Genomic DNA, 22668 nt, shown 5'->3' on the forward strand with positions numbered 1-22668 from the left:
TCTCACATTGCAGTACAAAAGCGTACTTCTTTGTAAGAACACCTCGCAAAACTTTATACGAAGTAAACTCTCGGCCGGCGACGAGCTAGTTCCGACCGACCGCCGTCCGCTCCGCTCGTCGCTTCCGCGCCCGCGTCCATCTCGCTACCTCGCTTCGCATCGCAGACGATCCGCCTCCAACAAACAAACGGACAAGTTTTAATGTTTTGCTCACAAAGTGTATGATTAAACGCGGAGAGCGGCGGAGAGAGTCGGCCGTAAGTTATTGATTTTCTACGACCGAACCCCTGTCGACTAAGCGGCTCGCGCTCTTGCAAGGGAGTTTCCACGCGATACACCACTTCGCAACTCGCCGTAGACGCTCTCCAAACTACTTTTATACATTTATACACTATTAAAATTACTTTTGTCGCAACTGAAAAACTTTTCTATCGATAAACCGGGTGTTGGCAAGTTTTTTCGGTGAGTTAGGTATTATGAGAAAAGTTAGGGGTGAGTGCGCAACGGCACCGCGGCCGGCGCGAGTCGCGCACCCTACAACTTCACGTCGCTCTACGTTCCGAAGTTAACGCAAAGTTCCGCCATTTTGGAACATGCTCACAACCCACTTGTTTTATAAAGAAACTTTTTATTAATTCCTGTGGGTCGCGGAGTGTCAGTAAGATGTTTTGAGGTTATGCTGAAAGACGAAAGACGTTTTGGTAACTCGGTGCTGTTGTTTTTGTGTTATAGTTACTGTGTACATGTCGGATACGAGTGTTTGTGCCGATTTCAGCTATTGTTTTGAAGTGTAACTCAGGTGACGTTTGTTGGATGACGCTCTTGTAATTTGTGTTTACTTCAACACTTGTAAGGGGGACGCTGCGATCACTTTTTGACCTTGCCTATGGTCCGGACACAAGGATAAGTGACAGGTGACGAGTGAAACTTAGTTTTACTAGTTTATTCCTACACAAGAAAGTTGGTACTGAAAAGTTTCAGTCAAAAAGTATTCACGAGTTCTACTTCAGTGACATAAGTGTAAAACACATACGATAACAAAGTGGGGAGAGTTTAATTGACGGAACCTAATGTACGTTTCATTGTTGCTTTTAAGTAAGCGAATGCACCTATCTCAGTTAATATTATAATTACCTGATGTATATGAAAATTAATTACTTTTATATTTACATTAATATTTAATATATTTATTTTGCTAATGTAATCAATGAATCAAATAACGGCTTCAAATTCATTAACATTTTGATTAAATTATTCATATTGTAAACATGTAAAACAAGTAAGAAAGTAATCGAAAACAAATAAATTATTCTAAACGAAACAAAGTAAACAGGTCTCGAAGCTATGAGCATCACAGAAAGGAAATTTTAAAATAATAATTTATTGTGGAAGATATAACCTTGTATTGGCGTATTGGTTAATTAATATTTTTTTATTAATCAATCTTACTTTAAATAATATTACGATATATTTACTACTATTATTATATTTTATGACAATAACTGTCATAAGTATTACAGTACAAAGTACGAGTATAAGTTAATTTGATAGTTTAGTAAATAATTCTTGTATGAATTTAACTAATCAAATTGTGTTAGATGAAACTCTAAGTTGGAATTGAGTTCATTAAAAGTTATCTACATAGCTACAGAATACTCGTACATACATTACATCGCGATCCCCTCTATAGTGGTTTCAAACTACTTAAGTAAATTATTGTTATACATTGAACATGCATATTTAATAGGCACATTACTTTATTCGTGTAAATATTAGTAATAAATAAAAAGTATAAATCATTGTAATGTATTCACCAATCATAATATTCACTATATAAACAAGTCATATTTCATAAAAAAAGTCTCATGTTCTCAGAATTACATGTCCCTTGAAGATATTTCTGCGGCACTAAGTCATAAATAAAGTAAAAGGCCTACGATATTGGATCGTTTTATTGAGGACGCCATTACAAAGTCATTTCAGCAACCGGTCCCAGTCTCAGTCCATTGTAGAAGGAAAATCTTTCTACAGTCACGGCTCTCGATGGGATAACGCAGATGCGCTTTAAATCCAAAAGGTCTGATCAACAGTACGACCTTCAAACAATAATTAACCTAATCTCTAACAAGTTAGGACGTAGTCTCGCGCGACGCCCAAGAAAGCTATGAAACTTTGTTAAATAACTTTTCAGATAACTTGAAGTTGGCGTATTTGCGGAAAGTTGTAAGCGGAATTTCACCGCGAGCTAATTCAATCTGTACTGGCTTGTAATAAACGTTGTTTTTGCGTAATGCCAATTGGGGAGTTAGTGCGCCTGGCTAAGATAAAAGTTGTGGACTTCGCGAAGCAAAACGCGAACTTTTGTAGAACATTTCAGTGTAGTTAGTACAATGTTATAATGGAAATAAGCACTTCAAAATGGCGTCGTCTGCAGCTGTGTTATGGGTGTATCGATTCACTGATGTTTTTGTGTGATCAATGCGAAATTATCTTGAGTTTATGATGTAATCACTGTTTGACAGTTCTATAAAGTAGAGAAGTTTAATAGAAGCTTTTATAATACATAATGATTTATAAACAATTCATTTCTCTAGCTTTTTGTTTTATAAACAAGATAAATGCTTCAGTTTTGTTATTATTGCTTAATTTATTTGTTTCATCATTTATTACCTATATCAGTTATTATACCTACATATATAATATTAGAATTATACGTATAATTTTTCATGTTCTGTTGCTTTTTATAATATTAAATATTCTCTTATGTATAATTTTATATGTGTTATTGGAGCTTACAAATAAACTTTCCTTTGTCTTACTTATTACAATAAATAAAAATATTATCATATCATATCAGCCGTTTACTGTCTCCGTTTTTTGAGAGGGATCTATGTTAGATCTTTCTCAAAAAGGGAAAAAGGAGAAGGGAGGGGGATTAATAAAAAAATGAAAATATAATCATATATAAACACACACATAGATAACGTAACTTTTCATTCTATTTTTATTTATAATGTATAATTTGATTTTAATATTTATTTGTTTATAATAATATAATTCGCTAAAATATAACATTATTAAATACAATATCGAAAACGTATAGTTAAAAGTTACGAGATTTCATAAAAAATATATTGTCAGTCACTATAATATTAAATTGACAAATTTTAATGTAACGTAATAAGCTTTTAATAAACAAATAATAAATTAATAGAATTCATAATCAAAATCAATCAAAAGTTCTCAGAAATTATTATCAGTTTATAGTAGGCCACGATTTACTCAAGTTGTGTTTTATCTACCTAAACAAACATTATTTGGCTCGCAACGGATATTGAAATCGGCAAGGTTAACTCATTATGAACCTCTGTGTAACTTAATACAACTTAGATTCAATATCAATCGGGAGTTAACAGGGATCTCTATGCCGGTTTAGCGACCGGGATATATACAGAACGGGACCAAAGTAAGTCTTATGTCAACGCATTAAGGTTTTGTTTCAATGTACTTTAAGTAAGTCACTGCCAATACACGAGCCACAATTTGGGCACTGCTTGGAGACGTGATTCAAATCAATATTTAGGTAAAGACTTATTTAAAACTTTAATACACTATCAACTTAGTATCTTTAAAAGTAAACTCTACATTGATGGAGAGGGAAACTTTTACAAAAGTCGTCTGCTTGGGTACCTCTGTCCCATTCATATTTCTGCCGTGAAGTAATTGTGTTTACATGACTTTCTTGCACTTTAAAGGGTGGAATAAGGCAATAAAATTACAGAGTACATAGTCATAATACCTTAGTCCACACGAGTAGCAATGCACGAAGGGTATTATGAGCGACACAGTATACTCTGTTATGTCATTGGTACTGTACATGTCTATTTACGGTTACCACTTTCTATCAGGTGGGCCGTTAGCTTGTTTGTCATTCTAAGTTATATAAAAAAAAATACATTATATGTAGTGCCCATATTAGATAAAAAAGAGCAATTCGACGTCGCATAGCAATCTGTGCCAAGCATAAAATATAAATGCAACTATGTATAAGCACCAGGAATATACATATATAAAGAAGTATGTATAAGTACCAAGAACCAATTGGATTTTCAATTAACGCCACGATAGAAGTATAATAAAAAAGTTTTGCAAGATAAAATATAAATCTGATCATAATACTGGTTGATTTATAGTAGGTACATTTACTTATAAAATCTCTATTGGATTTATTTAATTTACATGGTACTCTTAAAAGTTATGTAATATAATTTACACAATACAACTCGCCTGCCAAACGTACCAACTACTGGTAAACCCCCATTATGGGATGTTTGTTAGAAGTTGGTACGCCGTTATTACGGGGGAGGTCTATGTTTACCAGTGGTCAGTTAACGGCTAATGCTATACAATATAATTAATGATATTATAATAGTTCTATCCCTACACAACAATAGAATTTATCATTGCTATTTGTGTCCTTACATTAATCTCAGATTAGTTTTTAAATTTTAATTAAGTACTATGGAATTATACGTCAAACATAATATCATAACAGGTAGATGTATTGTAAAAAAACAAACAGCGACTACAAATGTGCATAACAAAACTGCTATGGGACTAATACGTTAGTAAACTGAATGAACATAAAAAACAATAAAAACAAAAAAAAATTGTTTTGAATTGCATAATACACAAAAAAGTACAGACGACAACGAGAACGATTATTTCATTTTTTCAAATATAAAACAACATATAAAACAAAAAAATTAATATTGGAGATATGTTTTCAGCAAGTGTGTCGCAGTGACCCAAAAAAAAGTGATACCTTTGCTTAAAAGCAAAGCACTGATTTTCAGCTGCAACCTGAAGTAAGGCTACACGGACGCGTGCAACAAACCCAGAGTGTTACCAATTTAACCTTTTATTTTGACCTTGAAAAAATTTTGAAAGTACAGGCGAAACGAGAACGTTCTTTTTTTAAAAGTCACTTTAAAAGGCGTAAATTATAGAATTACAAATATTTTATCGAAACGAGCGCGAACACAATGGCAATCGAAGATTGATACTCGTAGCTAATATGGAAGTTTGTGGAACTTATGGTAGTAAAAGTGGAGGTCGATCTTCGAGTGTTGGCAGTCATGCACATACTAATGGTAGTAGAACTAAACACAATAATTCGAACCAAATAACCAGTGACATAGACTTCAAGATAACACCTAGTTCAGTAAAATATTTTAGGAAGAGTACACACTCCAAACATTTAAGCTCTTACTCTTAAAATCTTCAAATGTCTCATTAATCTATTTTAGCTGTTGAACTGTTTTATCTCTTTCTTTTACGCTACATTCCCGATTAGAAAAAAGTGGCAAAACATTTCAATAGTTAAAATAGATTTGTAGTGGATTTTAATTTTTATGAATAAGGGGATTACTATTCCTAAAATGTAACAGAAATTAAAAAAATTAGCAAAACAATAGCCTCGGTGGTACCTATGACTGCAACACAGTTGAATAACTCTTGAATTTATTGCGATGACAAAGGCACCATTGCATAAATTGATACTTATTAAAAGTATTCGCTCAACTATCTTACTTTTTCATTTTAGCAAAGTACAATGTCAGTTGCAAAAAACGATAAAAAGTTAGTCTACATCGTAAAACTGTCAGTTTCATTCGTTTCCAAACGCAAATCCTTAGCAACAGAAATACTTAATGAAACCACTGAGTACAATGAGAGAATCAATAAATATCGCTCGACATAAAAATTTTGCAGACAAAATATACTCAACTTCCATCCTCTTCTTAGAAAAAGGAGCAAGAGGTCACTTTAGATTGCCATGAATATATTTATGTAAAATTGTATTAAAATGTTATTTTTGGACAAAGTAATAGCATAAGAAAGAGGTACTGAGAATTCTTTTTATATCAGTATCTATTCCTTGTTCTTTTGGTAATAATAAAACAACGTAAAAAATAAAAATAAATATATCCACGACTAAAATTCCTAATGAGGTAATCAAATATATTTGTCGATTAATGCCGTTTTCGTAACATTCCCCTCATTTCAACACCCCCTCATTTCGTTGTATATATCAGAATATATATATCATAGTATTTATATTGTTATTAGTGTTTTTCATCACCAGTAATTTAAACGGATCAGAAACAGGTACATAAAAAATTTGGTAGTTGACGAGATCCGAACCCACGACCTTTGAGATCTGTAACTTGAAGTCACATCGCTCTCGGCGCTAAAGCACTGAGATAACTAAAATAACGTTTAAAATTTATATACTTATTATGGAACAAACAATGGCAAACAAGTTGACGACACAGATGATGAATAGTGATGACTGTCACTTATAGACACGAACAGACACGAACAGCATCATGATCACACTGTGATATTTATGGTACCCCCTTATGGGTTGCCATTCCTGAGAAATAAGATTTATACTTTGCTCTGTACCCTTTAACTTTAATATCACGTTTTATCCTTCAAACCGGAGCATAACCATGTAAACACAGCTGCTTCAAGGCAGAATCACGAGTGGGATAGAAGTACTCATGCGGTTGGTTTTTATATATTGTCACCCTCTGGTAGATATTCGTGATTAATATTTTTAACCTCTATGTATATTCTTTTTAAAAAAAGTGTATTAAGTATAGATTTGCCAAAATTATTTATTATTATTTTTCTGTTAGCTGTTAACTGTTAACTGCTGGACATAGGCCTCCCTCATTGAGTGAGGTCTTACCAATAGTTGCCGAATTTGGCAGGCGGGTTGGCAATCCCAGTTAGGTTTTGGACATGTTTTAAGAAGTCGCTGCTACCTATCCCTCGAACATTTAGTTACCTTAGTCGCCTTTTCCGATACGCATGAGACAAGAAGGTGTGGCCCATTCTATGCCGGGACAACAAGATAAATTTATTAATCATTAATTAATTTTGTTTACTAATTATACCAATAGAGAAATATTACAGATACGAATATATTTAGTGGGCTATAAGCGGTGGGCGGAATTACTACGCAAGCATCTTTATTAATTGCTATATACCTGTACTGTGAATCAAATATTACACATATTCTGTGGTATTTATTAACATATAATGATTTAACATAATATATGCTTAGACGAGTATTAAATTAATTGCTACGGGGACAGGTATTATATATATATATATATATATATATATATATATATATATATATATATATATATATATATATATATATATATATATATATATATATATATATATATATATATATATATATATACAACGATACTAAAATCTGTACATAATTATTTGAGCTAACGAAAAAGTATATAAAAAGTAATGCAAAAATATATATAAAAATACAAATATATAAAAAAGGCCATTTGACCAAATTGCCAGCAACATATTATGATGAACGGAAACACCACTGACCCACATTTCATTGAACATTAAAATCCGCCAATGGACAAGCTCACCGCGTTCTTTAGAATTGTTTTAATTTAAACAGGAATAATATAAATCACGTAACGTTTTAATTAAATTATATATCTCGTATACACGACATACTAAACTAATATTCATAATTCATCATTAGTCTCTGAATTACGCAGTCGAGATAGGAACTCCGTTAATGACTTATACAAAACAATTCCACTTTATGCCTTATTTTGTTTACACAGATCTCAATTTTCTTTATGTAACAGCTATTTGTACATTTTTATTCGTAGCTTAAATTTTCTTCCACTTCTTTATATTTGCTTTCGACAATAAATGACTCAGGTCTATATAACCGCCTTGTATAGGTACGTGACTTAACTATATTATGCGAATATAAACAGGCCGCCTTCGATTTTATTGGATAATTCATGAATAGGGAATAAGTCTGCGAAATAGAACTGTAAGGTCAGAGTACCCTATATATACGTAGGTAATGTAACTAATAAATGATAAAGTTGTAGTAAGTTTTGTAATAATGTCATCAAATAAATCCATTTATTGGAAAACAAATAAGTTATTTTATGCTCCAGAGGGAGACTTTGTACAAAAGTCGTTTGTTTGGGCGGCTCTGTCCCATTCGTGTTTCTATCGTGAAGCAGTTATGATTGCATGGCTGTGTTTTGGTTTAAAGGGTGGGATATGACAGTGAATTTACAGGGTACAGAGGAATAACACCTGAGTCCTCAAGAATGGCAACGTATGAGGGTATCATGGGCAAGACATTGTACTGTTATGTCAATGGCACTGGTCATGTCTATAGGCGACTGTTACCACTTTTCATTAGGTGGACCGTCAGCTTATTTGCCATTCTAAGTTGCATAAAAAATGCTATTGTTATGTAGATTGTATATCGATTACATCTTATATATGTATACGGCTTGAAGGGCCACTATTTTGTAGAAAATTAAACAAAGGAGACCAAAATAAAATATTTCATGTTAAAGGCGAAGTTTAGTCCAAAGAAATTCGGAAGGCAATCCATGGAATGGTTTGATGAGATCACCAAAATAATAAGCAAGACTAATATATATAGAAGGATCAGATCAGAGAGAGAAACAAGAAGGACATATATATTTAACATATAGACAAAAAATATAAATATAAATTACCTGTAACAAAAAGAAAGACGAAAATTTGTACCACAATATGAAACAATAAAAGAGTATGATTCTCTATTTCGATGCAGCAGCTCTTATACGTATTTATTTTATAAATCTGCACTTAAATTTTTCTATTTTTAAAGACGCTTTATTCAATACGCTTAGTATATTGTATGTTATCGAAGTAACATAAAAGATCAGGACATAAAATGCTTATATCAAATATAACTTTATAAAACTTCTACATTTAAATTATTTGTAGCGTTATATGCTTAGATCTATTGTAGAAAAAAAAATACATTGTATATATACCTCTCTATAACCATTCTAAATTTATGGCTGTTACAAATTATGTCAATATAGTTGCAAAAACTTCATACAAATGGAACTAAGCTGTATATACCTATATAAGTATATTAAATAATAACTCCCTACCTATTACTAGTTTTTGTGTTGTATAATAACCAAGTTACCACAGTTTATACAAGTCATAAAACAACTATTAGAACGCTATTTCATACATATACTTGTACTTCTTTAACATGTTTAAAAGAGTCAGGGGAAACTTGTGTGTGTAATATAACTAAGCATAATAAATAATAATCATTACATCAAAAATAATAGAAATAATTATTTTAGATATACAAGATACTACTTAGTTGTAATTATTGTACATTAATGATATTGTTATAGTTAAGGTGATAATTTAAAATTAGAACCACGGAGATGGATTCCATGTGACACCTGTTTAGGTCTTCTTAATCATCTAGGTGTAGATAGTTAAAATAAACACAATGTTATATCATTAATTTAGTTACTTGATAATTTCAGTAACTTGGTAATTACCAGAGGGAGACTTTGTATTTTATATATTATACTCTGTTATGTCCATGGTACTGCTCATATCTATAGGCGACGGTTACTACTTTACATCAGGTGGGCCGTCAGCTTGTTTGCCATTCTAAGCTGTATAAAAAAAAAAACAAAAAAAATTTGCTAATTATTACAATATTGTTAAATTTGTTATTTGAGACTTGGCATTTTTTTAACTGACAATATTTTTTTATTATTAGCTCTAGTAGAGCGAGTTCAAACCCTGACCGCTTCGATTTCTTTTTAAATTACTGGATAATTTCATATTTAAATAATAGTTATAAATGCAAATGTGTTCATCAATTTTAATAATATTGATTTATTAACGACACGAATCAACCATGCTATTATGGCATGGAGTAGGTCTATATTTGAAATTGATACTTAATCTACCCTTGTCAACTTATTTGTGAAAGTTCTAATAACCACATCCATAACTTCCAGTCCCCTTTGACAGTAAATACTTCCGATACAACATGCTTATTAAATGCGACCTTCATCTTGTTTTGATTCGTTTCTCACAATGTATGTGTGCGTATCTACATTTATTATATCTACATGTGTGGGTAAGGATTTATTATATAAGAACATAATTTGTTCAATACATCAGTTGGAATTGAATATGCTCTATTTGTGAACGTTTCTTATGATGAGATGATGTCGCTAAATTTCGATAAGATCTTAGCTCTTAATAACAACTTTAATCGATATCCCATTTATCATGATTACAGCCTAAAATCGTTGTTCCATCTTTTTGAAAACCTAATATTAGAAAGAGAAAAAAATGACATTGGAACAGATTAATATTGAGTTAGTTATTGACTCTAAACTCAAGACAGACAAGACAATGTTAAGCGGAAGCATATTATCATCATGTCTATTGATTTTAAATCATTGAAGCACTTTCATATTGGCATTTACTCGATGGATGTTTTTAGAGTTAATCGGCTAATTTCTGTAATTTATACGAATCAGTTTTTAGCACCGATTCTGATGCATGTATTTGATACTTTTATGAAATCTATAATGAAATTTTGAATGGCACACTGACGGCTCGCGTTCATGTTCCGTTCATTAAATCAGGGCTTGCTACCGATAGATATCGCACTCACTCATACTTGTGTCAATTGAGTCGCCACACATTCATTAAATTATAAACAAATGCTTGTGCAAAAGTTTGTGACGACCCTTCCGATCTACGCATGGTCTGTAAGAAAAAAGGATATATTTTAACGAGATTGCTGCATCAAAAATGATAGTATATGATTGTCAATAGGTTCTGTGTAGAAGAAGACTATTTATTCTTATGTTTTAGGTATTTGTTATCGATCCAGCATAAAGAATAATCGGCATTCCAAGGTGTGTGGGTACATCCCGATCATCACAGTCCACTGATCTGGACATACATCCAAAGCATTGTTAAATCTGTTCCAGGTCATGACATCCTCTTGTCTACTTGGCTTTGTTTTCGGTTTTCCCTATAATTAGCAACCGACTTTAAAAAGAAAAGATTCTCAATATATTGTAAATTTTTTATACATACTTTCCACCGGACACCTTAAAAAAATTAATTTAATTATTAAATAATCTATTATTATTTTCTGTATGTTGCTTAATATCTTCGCCAATTCGGTATCATTTTATATTTTATTCTGCAACTTAGAATGGCAAACAAGCTGACGGCCCAGTTGATGGAAAGCGGTAACCGTCGCCTATAGACATGATCAGTACCATGGACATAACAGAGTATACTGTTTCACTTATGATACCCCCATACGTTGCAAGTCCTGAGAATTAAGGTGTTATGCCTCTGTACCCTATAAGTTCACTGCCATACCCTTCAAACCGAAACAGCCAAACGCAAACACAACTGCTTTACGGTTGAAATATGAATGGGACAGAGGTACCGAAGCAAAGAACTTTTGTACAGTCTCTCTCTACTGATATATGATATAACGCCTTATTTTTTAAATTTTAAGTATTACATAGGTGATAAAAATTACTGTTTTAAATATGTTTATCATTTTCTATTTAACATTTATTTTATTGTTAATAAAAAACATGCAATGATGAAAAATTATCGCGTTAAATCATTTAAGTAAACTGTGACAATTTACCAGAATTAACCCGACATTAGCATAACCTAGTCGTAAAGTAGATATCATAGTTTGCCTAAATAATCGCGTTAATTCCCCTTTTTATTTAAACCGTAAAATATGCAGCATAAAAGTCTAAACGTTTAAATTTATTTATGTTTCAATTTAATGTGCTGTATAAATATATCTGTATGTATGATGAACTTAATACGAATACCGGAAGCTTACTTAAACAGCAAAGTAGTCAAGCAAAACCTTTTATATTATGTCTCGTATGTTTTATATACCTATTTTTCGATAAAACTTGTAAATTATTTGACTTTAAGAGAAAACAATATTATTGTTAGTCTTAAACTTTGATTTATTAAATTTACAAATATGTAAATTTGAAATTCCAGATTAAAAACGAAATGTACAAAGAATACTAAAAACTTCAAGGAGATCTATACGAATTCTATTGCAAGCTATTAAATTTTAATTTCTTTCAACAGCTTCTAACGTTGACTTCAGAGCCCGTAGATCAACTATAATACGTCATTCTAAAACAAGACTTAATTCATCGACGTAAAGTTCATTTTCGTATCAAATCAAACACAATATCGAAGTTTATTCCGCTAATGTATTTAATGAATATAAATTAAGGTAAATGTTACTATAATATTTTCGTTTGGGATCCAATTATTTACATCCAGTTAGGCAAGGTCTCTTCTTTCTAAAGACCCGTATTATTGTTTAAATAGGTCACGATTGAAATCACTTTAACTCACTTGTATTAAACATAATAATTAATTCAGTAAATTATATAACTGAGCGTCCTTTATTTGTGTGAGGAGGGGAATGTAATTTCAATACTTCGTCCCTGATGGACAAAACTCCTACTAGAAAAACTTACGAGAAATTACGCGAAAGAAGAAGTGAAAGTGTCACTACGCTGCCTAGTCGTATTGATAAAAAAGGTTTTATTTTAGGATTTCTTCTATAGCCTCTTATATGTTCTAGTGTCGTCAGTCTTGTACTTTATTCTCTCATTTATATCTTATTATTTTATTTATTTCATCATCATTATATCAGCTGTTATCTGTCCACTGTTGAACATAGGCCTTCCCCATAGACTGTTATAAGGAACGGTCCATCAGCACATGCATCCACTGACTCCTTGCACAACATTAGAGATTATTACTACATCTAGTGGGGTGCCATCTCTCAATGCGTTTGCCCCTACTGGGTTGCCACTTAAGAATCTTTATTCCTTATCGGTTATCAGTTTGCCACCACAGCTTGCTTGTGCTTCTTAATTATTGTCTTTATTTATATCGTTTCAATATTTACTCATGTTTTATTTTTCTTTTCTCTTTATATTACGCCGGCCCCAAACAATAATCGGGATAAGGGTAGGAAGATGATTATAAATGTTTTATTTTTCTAATGAATCTGAGTAACGACGATAGGTTAGCCCCCTGGCATGTTGGATTCTAATACACTCATAAAAATGTACTCATATCGAATGTTACGTTCCCCGTAACGAACAGTTGACTATCTCTAACTACCCCATTACAGATTATAGCCGTGAACATATTCATTATGATATTCTTATGAGACTGTTTGATGTATGTATGTAGTAAACATTTTTTGCAATGTGGTCAATAAAGAATTAATAAATAAATATTTCTCTATCTATTTCACCTATTTACATAATTAACTACTTACATGTCTTCGAAAGGTAGTTTTTTGCACAAACTTATATCATATATTTCTTCAAACACATATTATGGAGTTAAAGAAATTCGACTAAATGTTTGTGTTTAAATGATTTTTATGTTTTGCAGAATGTCAAGGAAGTCCCGTCAGGGGTACAGCATTCGTCACCTCCTACAGTTGCCAAATGCGCCGCGCAGTCCCCCCGCTGGTCATCCACCTGGACCCTGTATCAAGGTCAGTGTATTTGTAAGCTGGACTAAGGTCATTGACATTTGTAACAGCTGTAAAACGTATTATCTGTGTTATAAACCACATACACATACAAAGTAAGATCTATTAATAACTAAAATTATTACTTCATATGTACTGGCATCCACTTATAAATAAAAAAACTTACCTAGGAATAAACTACATAGTCTTTTTAATAAATAAAATTCTATTGTGGGACTCCCATGGAGATACCAATGACTACTAAATAAATATTTTTATCAAGATATACGAATGCTTATTTTACCTTTATGCTATTAATTTATAATAAGCCCTAAAACACCGTGTGGCCCTCGGCAGAATAGACCACCCCTTCTTTCCCTGTGAGCGTCGTAAGAGGCGACTAAGGGAACTTAATAGTAGAGGGATGGGCAGCAGCGTCCCCCTTAAATCATCTCTAAAAGCCTAACTGTGGTTGCCAACCCGCCTGCCGAGCGTGGCAACTACTGGCAAAACCCCCCTTATGGGGAAGGCTTATGTTCAGCAGTGAACAGTTAACGACTAAAGTGATGGTGATGATGATGATACCCTAAAACAAATAATCTTGTGCCAATAATATTATTTTAATTTATTTATAATCCTAATCCACGATATTAATGAATTAATTGATAAATGATAAAGCATTAATGAACAAACGATAAAGCACGACCTTAAAGCACTGATTGGAGTAAATTTTAGAACAATACGTTGGCCTATCTTGCTCCGTGGAGTAAACATACGCATATTTATCTTTTAATATTAATTCGAGTGAACTTTAGCGTTTAATTATGACATAAAAGTATTCTTTTTTTAATTGTTCCTTATTGATTTATCGAAGCGAATAGTTCATAAAGAAATTCGTAGGTGATATCACATACGAATATAAATAAGTATTTATTACATCTTATTTACATTCAATCGTATCTCTAGATATTAGTAACACTATTTTTTCATCTCTTTATAATGTTATTTACTTTAATTATAACAAAGATTATTTTAGCTCGGACAAAAGAGTGAAGGATTAATTTTTAAATATCTGAATATTAAATTTTCATGAATATTCAGTTTAGTCCAGGTTGATTTCACAATTACACGTGTAAATTACATTATTACGTAAAATTTTCATTTAATAATTCCTTTCATGGTATAACAGAGAAAGCACTTCATCCGGATAAGACGATAATGAGGATTCGAATCATGACGATTAAGCAATCGCGAAGTGAAATTTTTCAATATAATATTTATGATTAGCCCGTGTTGCTAAAAAATCTTATTAGCTGTTAAAGTTACTACATTCACCAGGCGTAGTTTGGTAATGAATGCAGCACACTTTTAGTCGTCCAGATATAGATTAGATATAGTAAAATCAAAATTATTCATCAAATTCTCCTAGTAATATTTTTTTGAAAGGGGTTTATTTTTTGAGAAAAATGTTTTGTGCCAAGGTTTGTGGTGAAATTTTCCTTTAAAAAGGCAGTATGACTACTATTTCAATGCTCGGAGAAATGTAATTGTATATAGGTACAACAAATTTTAACTTAAAAATTATTTTATATTATCGAAAATGAAATAAGTTATCACAATTTAAGTACTACCATTATATTACCAATATAAAAATCAATTTAAATAAAATATACAAGCAATTCATATTTAATTTTGAAACCGATTCTGAGGTGTCATTTATCTAAATTTATCACTTAAACTACTATTTTACTTTAAAATTTTGATGTAAATTAATTAGAAAATTAGTCCATATTAGTCCTTACAATAAAGATTTCATTATTAAAATTTTAGAGGTAAATTTAAAGAAATAGCTCCTTAGAATCGACTCCTTACTTCATTATTTCTGTACAATTTCTTTATTAGTGGCGCCACTTGTGACTTGTATAAGCATAATAAGTATTTAAGACATTTATGTTGCTATGTCACTTAGATGGCATTGTCACATTAAAAGTAAGAATTGTGTTATTACTTATCAAATTATGTAATAATTATTTTAAGAAACAGTTTTATTAATAATTAATATCATAAAATGATTCTGTTTATATTTTTCTTTAAAGCGATAAAATAATAAATATAATAGTAGTATAAAGAAACATGATAGTAAAATCTTATTCGTTTACTTATTCTTAGAAGTATGGAAATGTCGTGTTTGCCGAATATTGGCTTAGAAACGAACCATTTGGTTGCTTTTCGTAGGCTAGCCTTGTGAGTAACGGTGAATGAATGCTTTATTTAGGGCGGGAAGCCTCTCGTAGTTTTACTACCCTCGACTAGATGGCGCTCTCGATATTTTATTCGAAGTATTTTATGTGTTTAGTTATTTTGTTGGGATATGGCGTGAATTTACATATAGGGTAATATAGGGTACAGAGGAATATCACCTGAGTCCTCAGGAATGGCAACGCATGGGGAGTATCATGGACGAAACAGTATACTCTCTTATGTTCATGGTACTGCTTATGTCTACAGGCGACGGTTACCACTTTCCATCAGGTAGACCGTCAACTTGTTTGCCATTCTAAATTTATAAAAAAACACATACTCAAATTTACAATATTTAAGATGCTTTTGGTGCAACCAAATTTAACATGATTAGCATCAAAATTTACTGTTTTATTGTAAAATGAATAAAAGTTAAAGCTTTAAAAAATAAAACATGAAATCTGTTCATTTTGTATATAATTTTTTATGATATTACCGTTAAATATTTTATTTATTTATACTATTTTATATACTTTTTTATACCATGAAGGTGTCAAACAAGCATACAGCCCGTCTGATGCTGAACGGTTACTGTAGCCTTCTTTTAATTGATAAATTTACGACGACAAAAATTTTCAAAAAACGACAAGGATTCTCAAACGAATTACCCAAAAAAGGAATTCCGTACTGAAAAGCAAATCTATTTAGTTCTCCTTAGTTGCCCGTGTACCCTACCGAATTCTTGTCAAACTATCCGGCGTAACTTTTCAGTATTTATTTACGAAGCAAATCAACTATTTATTTATTGGGCGATCGCTTTGATCACCCGATGATCTCGTACAAATATACGATTGTCTTTTGGTAAAGGGTGACGAAAGAATAATGAGGATGAGACAACTTATTTTTCAATAGTCAGTGTAAACTATTTTAACATATTTTAAATTTAGTTGTGTAATTTTAGCAACTGCCATATAGACATTTAACATTTATTGCCTAATATATAAATTATTATTATTGCAGAACATAATTTGTTCAATTTGTGATGTTTATTTATTATTGTTATACAGCACCACCTTATCTAAATTAAGTAAAATGTATTCTAACAACTCATAGAGTTGTTTAGAATACATAGTATATGTATACATAGATTATTTAATATGGACTATTTTAATATTATGGATTCTACAAATTAAAATAGGAAATTAAATGTGACACTTATCCTAGTGAAATTTTGGAAGGATTTTTATATATAACTCATCACAAACATTCATTTCTTCATACCTTTTCAGGTATAATGTCTAATCATATTTGTCAAATTGTCATTATCATTATTACTTTAATATATATATATATATATATATATATATATATATATATATATATATATATATATATATATATATATATATATATATATATATATATATATATATATATATAATATTTGCCGTGTGGTCTTGGCATAGAATAGGCCACCCCTTCCTGTTTCGTGGGTAGGAGCAGCGTCCCTCTTAAAATAAATAATATTCAGCTGACGATGATGATGATGAATATTTAGCTACATACTAAAGTCAAATAGGTATACACAATTATTAATAGTATCTTACGACTTAATAAATAAAAGTTATGTCCATATATCACCTCACGTCTGAGAAAAAGGGTTTCTTTCCGGCCTCCGGGGCTCGCGTATAAAGCAAGCCGTCCCCTGTCCGCCTGCTCTCTCATTTCATTCCTGTAAGAATTAATGTCTTTTTGAGGGTACACATATCTCGTGTCCGAGATTGATGGTCAACGTTTGTCATTGCAAAGTTCACTGTGATTTGTTTGTTCGGTTACTACGTGGTTTAGGAAGACATGTTCATTTTATAGCCAAGTATGTTACGATATTTGCTTCAAGTAATTTTTTTTTATTAAGTAAATTCACGTATTCATTATTTAATTATATTTCTTCCTTGTTTTTTTTTTTTATCGGGTAATAAGGTAAAGCAACAATAATTCCTATTCCAAATAGACACATATTCGTATGTTCAAATGTAAATGAGATTCATTTTATTTTTTTAACTATAAGTTGATTGCTTCAGTGTTCAGTATTTTTACACACGTATAGTGTATGAACATCACATAATTTATCTTGTAATACCTTGCAAGGGCAATATATAAAAAAAGATGACCATCTTTTTATATTTTAACATAATAAATTACTGTTTTATTTTTAACTATAGAACAAACAATGACATAATATATTTTATATATGTTTGTATTGCCTACGTCAAAAAGTTTAGCATTAGTTACATATACAGGGATATTTTTGTACAATAAATTTTCGTTAATCCGGTGAGTGTTAAGTGATTAAGCGCTCAGCGGGTGGCCGGCAACCCGGCAGTCTTTACACGCCGATTTGTTAAACAGTTATAAAAGCTCTGATTATTAGTGAGGTAACTATTTTATATCATATATCGATGAACAATAATTAATTTTGGGAAGGTTTTTTTATAAAATCAATAAAAATTTAATGTACGAGAAATGGTTATTAAACAATTCTCAATACTGTTACTTACTGCTAAAAACTGCTGAAAAGTCCTATCGGAGTTAATTGTATCCATAAATTACCTTCAACATAATTATGTCCTATTTGTTATTTGCCGCAGCTTTGTCTACACGAATCAGTACATAAAGTATCATGTGTGCTATGTTAGAATATAACTCATGTTTACCAAATTTCATTGAAATCCGTTTAATAGTTTTTGCATTAAAAAGTAGCAAACATCCATCCATCCATCCTTACAAATATCCACATTTATAATATGGATAGGATTATTATTATATTATATTATGAAAGTATTGTGGTATGTAGTCAGAGACTATTACAGTTGAAATGAAGGTAGCTTTATTTTCCTACACAGTCTGATACTGGCAGCCTTAGTGTTATCTCTCTAACTAATTATCTTAGTCATATAAATAAATTTATCACTGAAGATGTTGTCAAAAATTATAATTACACTTAGAAATCTAGGTTTTTTTTTTTCTGTGTTCAAATAGACTACTGCTGTTCTTCGAGAGTATATCATTACTAATAATATTATAAATATTTTAGATACACAATCCAGACTTGACGTGTATTAGTATTTGTTTATTTATTATTGTTGTCTTAGCGCTTTAATGATTCGTTTAATCCGCATGTAGTTTGACATACAATATATAACATTTTGAATGATGATGAACATAGAGATTTTTATACTGGTCACAAGAATAAAGTAGTGAACAAACAAAGAATACTTATATTAAAAAGATTTGATTAACTATCGATATCGATATAAGACTTCTAATATGACGGTTCATCTCTAGGCCAAGTGCAACGGTGCTGACGGCGATATTTCTTTCCGCCGTCCACCTCGCGCCTCGGCCGGTAATTTACCGCTACCCGTGTAATGTACGACTGTCCGATTGAAATCTAACGACTAATTGTTATTTATTGAGTGAAAACACTTATATGTAGATGTTTGATCACGTCTTTACTTTTAAAGAAATATAATAGTAGGGATTGCTTTTTATCCGGGACTTCAACATTGTAACGTGGATAAAATCTAGTTGAAAGTATTCTGTGTCCTGTTCCATCCCAAAAAATATATGAATTAATACCATATTAAAATAACACTATAAAATATGCCATATTTCATGAACATTTCGCTGTCATGAGGTAAAAAACAAATAAACAAATTTCTTTTTAAACTTATTAATAATACAAAGAATTCATTTTACATAGGAAACATAATTCTGTCATGGCTTCATTTTTTTATTGATTTAATATAATATATTCTTGTCGTCATAAAATTGAAAAATAATTGAATGAATTAAGTTAAAAAAATTAATAACTTAATAAGTAATAATTATTCCTCGGGAATAGCGTTGCATGAAAGGTACTATGGGCGACACAATATACTCTGTTATGTCTATGGTCTGTTTATGTCCATAAGCGATGGTTATCTTTCCATCAGATGGGCCATCAGCTTGTTTGCCATTCTAAATTGTATAAAAAAAAATATAAACCACACAAAATCATAAAACCTTGAAATAATAAATTCTCGACTCCATAACGTCAAATGCGTGCACATTACCATTATAACTCCTTAAAGTGTTCACTAAACTTTTCAATGGCAAGACAATCAGTTACACGTTGGCCACGCGAACCTATAGATCTTGTCGCAATAAGTTACAATTGCACATTTTACCGTTGGATATAGCTCCCGGGTGGGCACTTGGCTGGAAACGGTCGTAATGTGTGCGACTCACGAGCTCATGCCAGTGCCAATCTAACTACCTACCTATCGACTATTGGCAATTTTCTCGTTAATAATGCTAGAAATATGTGTTATATTAATAATGACTCACCCCACATTTGACACGTAAATGACAGTGAAACGCGTATCGAAAACAATAGCGTGGTTTAAAAATAATTGGAAATACGGCCTACAAATTTGTTTTTTTATACTTTTTAAAAATTACGAGCATGCTCTATATGTCACAAGAAAAATGAAAGTTTGTAAAGATCAAACAAGGAAATTCATCAAATATCAAAGGAAGTAATGAAATCGTGGAAGGACATCTTCCAATATTTTATTCAGAGAGCTTTTCTTGAAGAAAAAATCTAGTAATAAATATAAAAATAAATTATATAACAAAATACTACCATATCTTTGGTGTCACAGTTATACATTATTTCACTAAAATAAATCTAGTAAAATAAGAAAAAGAGGAAACACTTTTGGTAATTTATTTTATAAGCTCGCCATCTGCTTCATTGGAATTTCGAAAGTGATTCTTTAACTTATGTAAAAATTTGTTTTAAATATTATTTCAAAGGTATTGGTACCAATATGATTTTCCGATTGCTGGTTCTTCGGACTTCTCATTCAGTTGTGACTGCTAATCGAACAGATTAATTTATACAGATTAATTTATACAGATTAATTAATACCTAAAATTAATAGTCACATATATACGAGTTATCGTTATTTAGTCTTACAAAGTTTCACTCAAGTACAGAGTATACTATGAAAATCATATGCTATTACAGTAGTAGCTATGTAACGTATAAATGTCTTGAAATTTGACAATATACCATCAACTTTGTAACACTTTGTCTGGAAGCGGCCACGGAGCATCGCGAGACGTGACCCTCCACCGCAGAATGCCAACCGCCTAACGAGTTTTTGAAAGCACCCCTGACAAGGAAGCCATCTTAAAGGGATTTGCACTTTGTAACTAAATTGTTGTCTACTGGAAATGGATATGAACGGAAATGGAGTACTGAAAAGTGTAAGTTTTTTTTGCATTTTCATTTCAAACTCTTTCAAAGTAAAAAGTTTCAGTTACACTGTAATATTAGTTATAAGTATTCAGTATTATATGTATGTTCAGTCTTATATAATTTATTGGGGTTAACTACCTTATGTTTAATTAGCTATCATCCATTTTAGCAATGCATCCTTTATTATTAGTCAAGTGAACTGTCTTCGTGGAATCCTCTCCGCTCCTGCGATGATCCGTCCATTAAGTATTCATCACGCGACATTAGTGGCAGCCGATATTAAAACCACCTGTAAATCCCACACTCCTGTCGACTTGTCGACGCTCCACACGTACGTGGGGTGGTGGGATGGAGTCCCTTCCGCCCTTGTGACTTTTGTCTCGAATCTCGGCGCACGTCTTGGACATCGGGGACACGTCTTACGGAATTAATAATAAGCCAAGAAGCCGGGTGCGGTTTGGGCCGCAATGTGCCGAAATTTCTAACCCTCATTAAGGCTCCTCTGCACTCACCGCGCGCTTGAAACTTTTGGCGTTCGCGCGCGCGTTCTGTAGTTGTTTATTGGTGTTGCAAACATCTTGCTCGTTGTAACGAGTTTAATCGGAATAATAAGAATGTCTTAACGTCGAATCGTAATCGAATAGTCAACTAATCGATTATTAAGTATATTTTAAGATAAACTGACTTACAATCTAAATAATCTCAAGGCTTTTCCAAAAAACTACGGCATGGGGTTCTTCAAAAAAGGGATAAAGAGGTTTTTTCGGGGTCAGCAACTCGCACGTAATGCCCCTGATATTGCAGATGTTCATAGATTCATATTATAACTACCTACTATCAGGTGGGCCGTATGCTTATTTGTCACCTGTGGTATAAAAAAAGAAAAAAATAGAATTGTATATTAAATACTATGTATGCCCACAAATCGATTCTATTTTGTATTCGTAGACCCTTCAAAATTTTCTCGTTCATTTCTTCCTAAATAATTCTTAATTTAATTCTTATTAAAAAGTAAATAAAATAGAATATACCAATTTTATTCTAACTTCTAAATTGTATATACATGTAAAAGCAACTTTACTGTTGTTTCCTGTAGCTGTGCCATTCAAATGGTATCTGACAAGATTGTTGACAAGCTCTAGTGTCGGAGGGTCTCGACAATATCTTGTCATCAAGCCTTCAGGCCAATAGTTGTAAGAAGTAACTTAATAGTGTTGTGTTTTATTGAATATACAATATTTTGTACATTTAGTTAGTAAAATATAGAACAAAAGAAAGTTCAGTACTTAATTAATACTTAATAAATTTTACAATTGTTTAAAAAGATCAAAAATGAAAAATACAAGTAAGTTTTCGATAATTTGTTTTTATTTTAAAATTAATTCAATAAAAGCATGTAAATTAAGTACGAAGAAATCAATCATACTACTTGTATCAGCAAAAACATATATAAAAATCACGTGTCACGATGTTCATCACGAAATCGCTCAACTAATTTTAATGAAATTTTGTAAATACTTTTATTTGGGATCCTTAGCTTAATTTACAGTTTTGTTTTTAGGTTCGATAATAACTGCATTAGTCACAGAGACTGTGTCGCAGTAATACGTATTATTTATTCCAACTTAGAGATAAGATAGAT

The 22668-nt window shown here is 31.6% G+C and overlaps 1 protein-coding gene across 3 annotated transcripts in view; it reads left to right on the forward strand.

The window, feature by feature from the left end:
* Positions 1-616: 616 nt before the first annotated feature.
* The window catches only part of LOC113517419 (myelin transcription factor 1), a 289625-nt gene continuing 267573 nt past the window's right edge, over positions 617-22668 (forward strand). Inside the window, exons 1-2 of one of the 3 annotated variants that reach the window (XM_031912258.2) lie at positions 617-914; positions 13396-13501. In XM_031912258.2, coding sequence (XP_031768118.2) covers positions 13397-13501 — 105 coding nt within the window. In that variant the 5' untranslated portion in view covers positions 617-914; position 13396. The remainder of the gene's footprint in view (positions 915-13395; positions 13502-22668) is intronic. The other 2 variants (XM_031912259.2, XM_031912260.2) reach the window with 2 other exon arrangements.

The sequence above is a fragment of the Galleria mellonella genome, unplaced genomic scaffold (assembly GCF_026898425.1).
Source record: "Galleria mellonella isolate WM207_F2 unplaced genomic scaffold, CSIRO_AGI_GalMel_v1 utg223, whole genome shotgun sequence".
Taxonomy (NCBI): domain Eukaryota; kingdom Metazoa; phylum Arthropoda; class Insecta; order Lepidoptera; family Pyralidae; genus Galleria; species Galleria mellonella.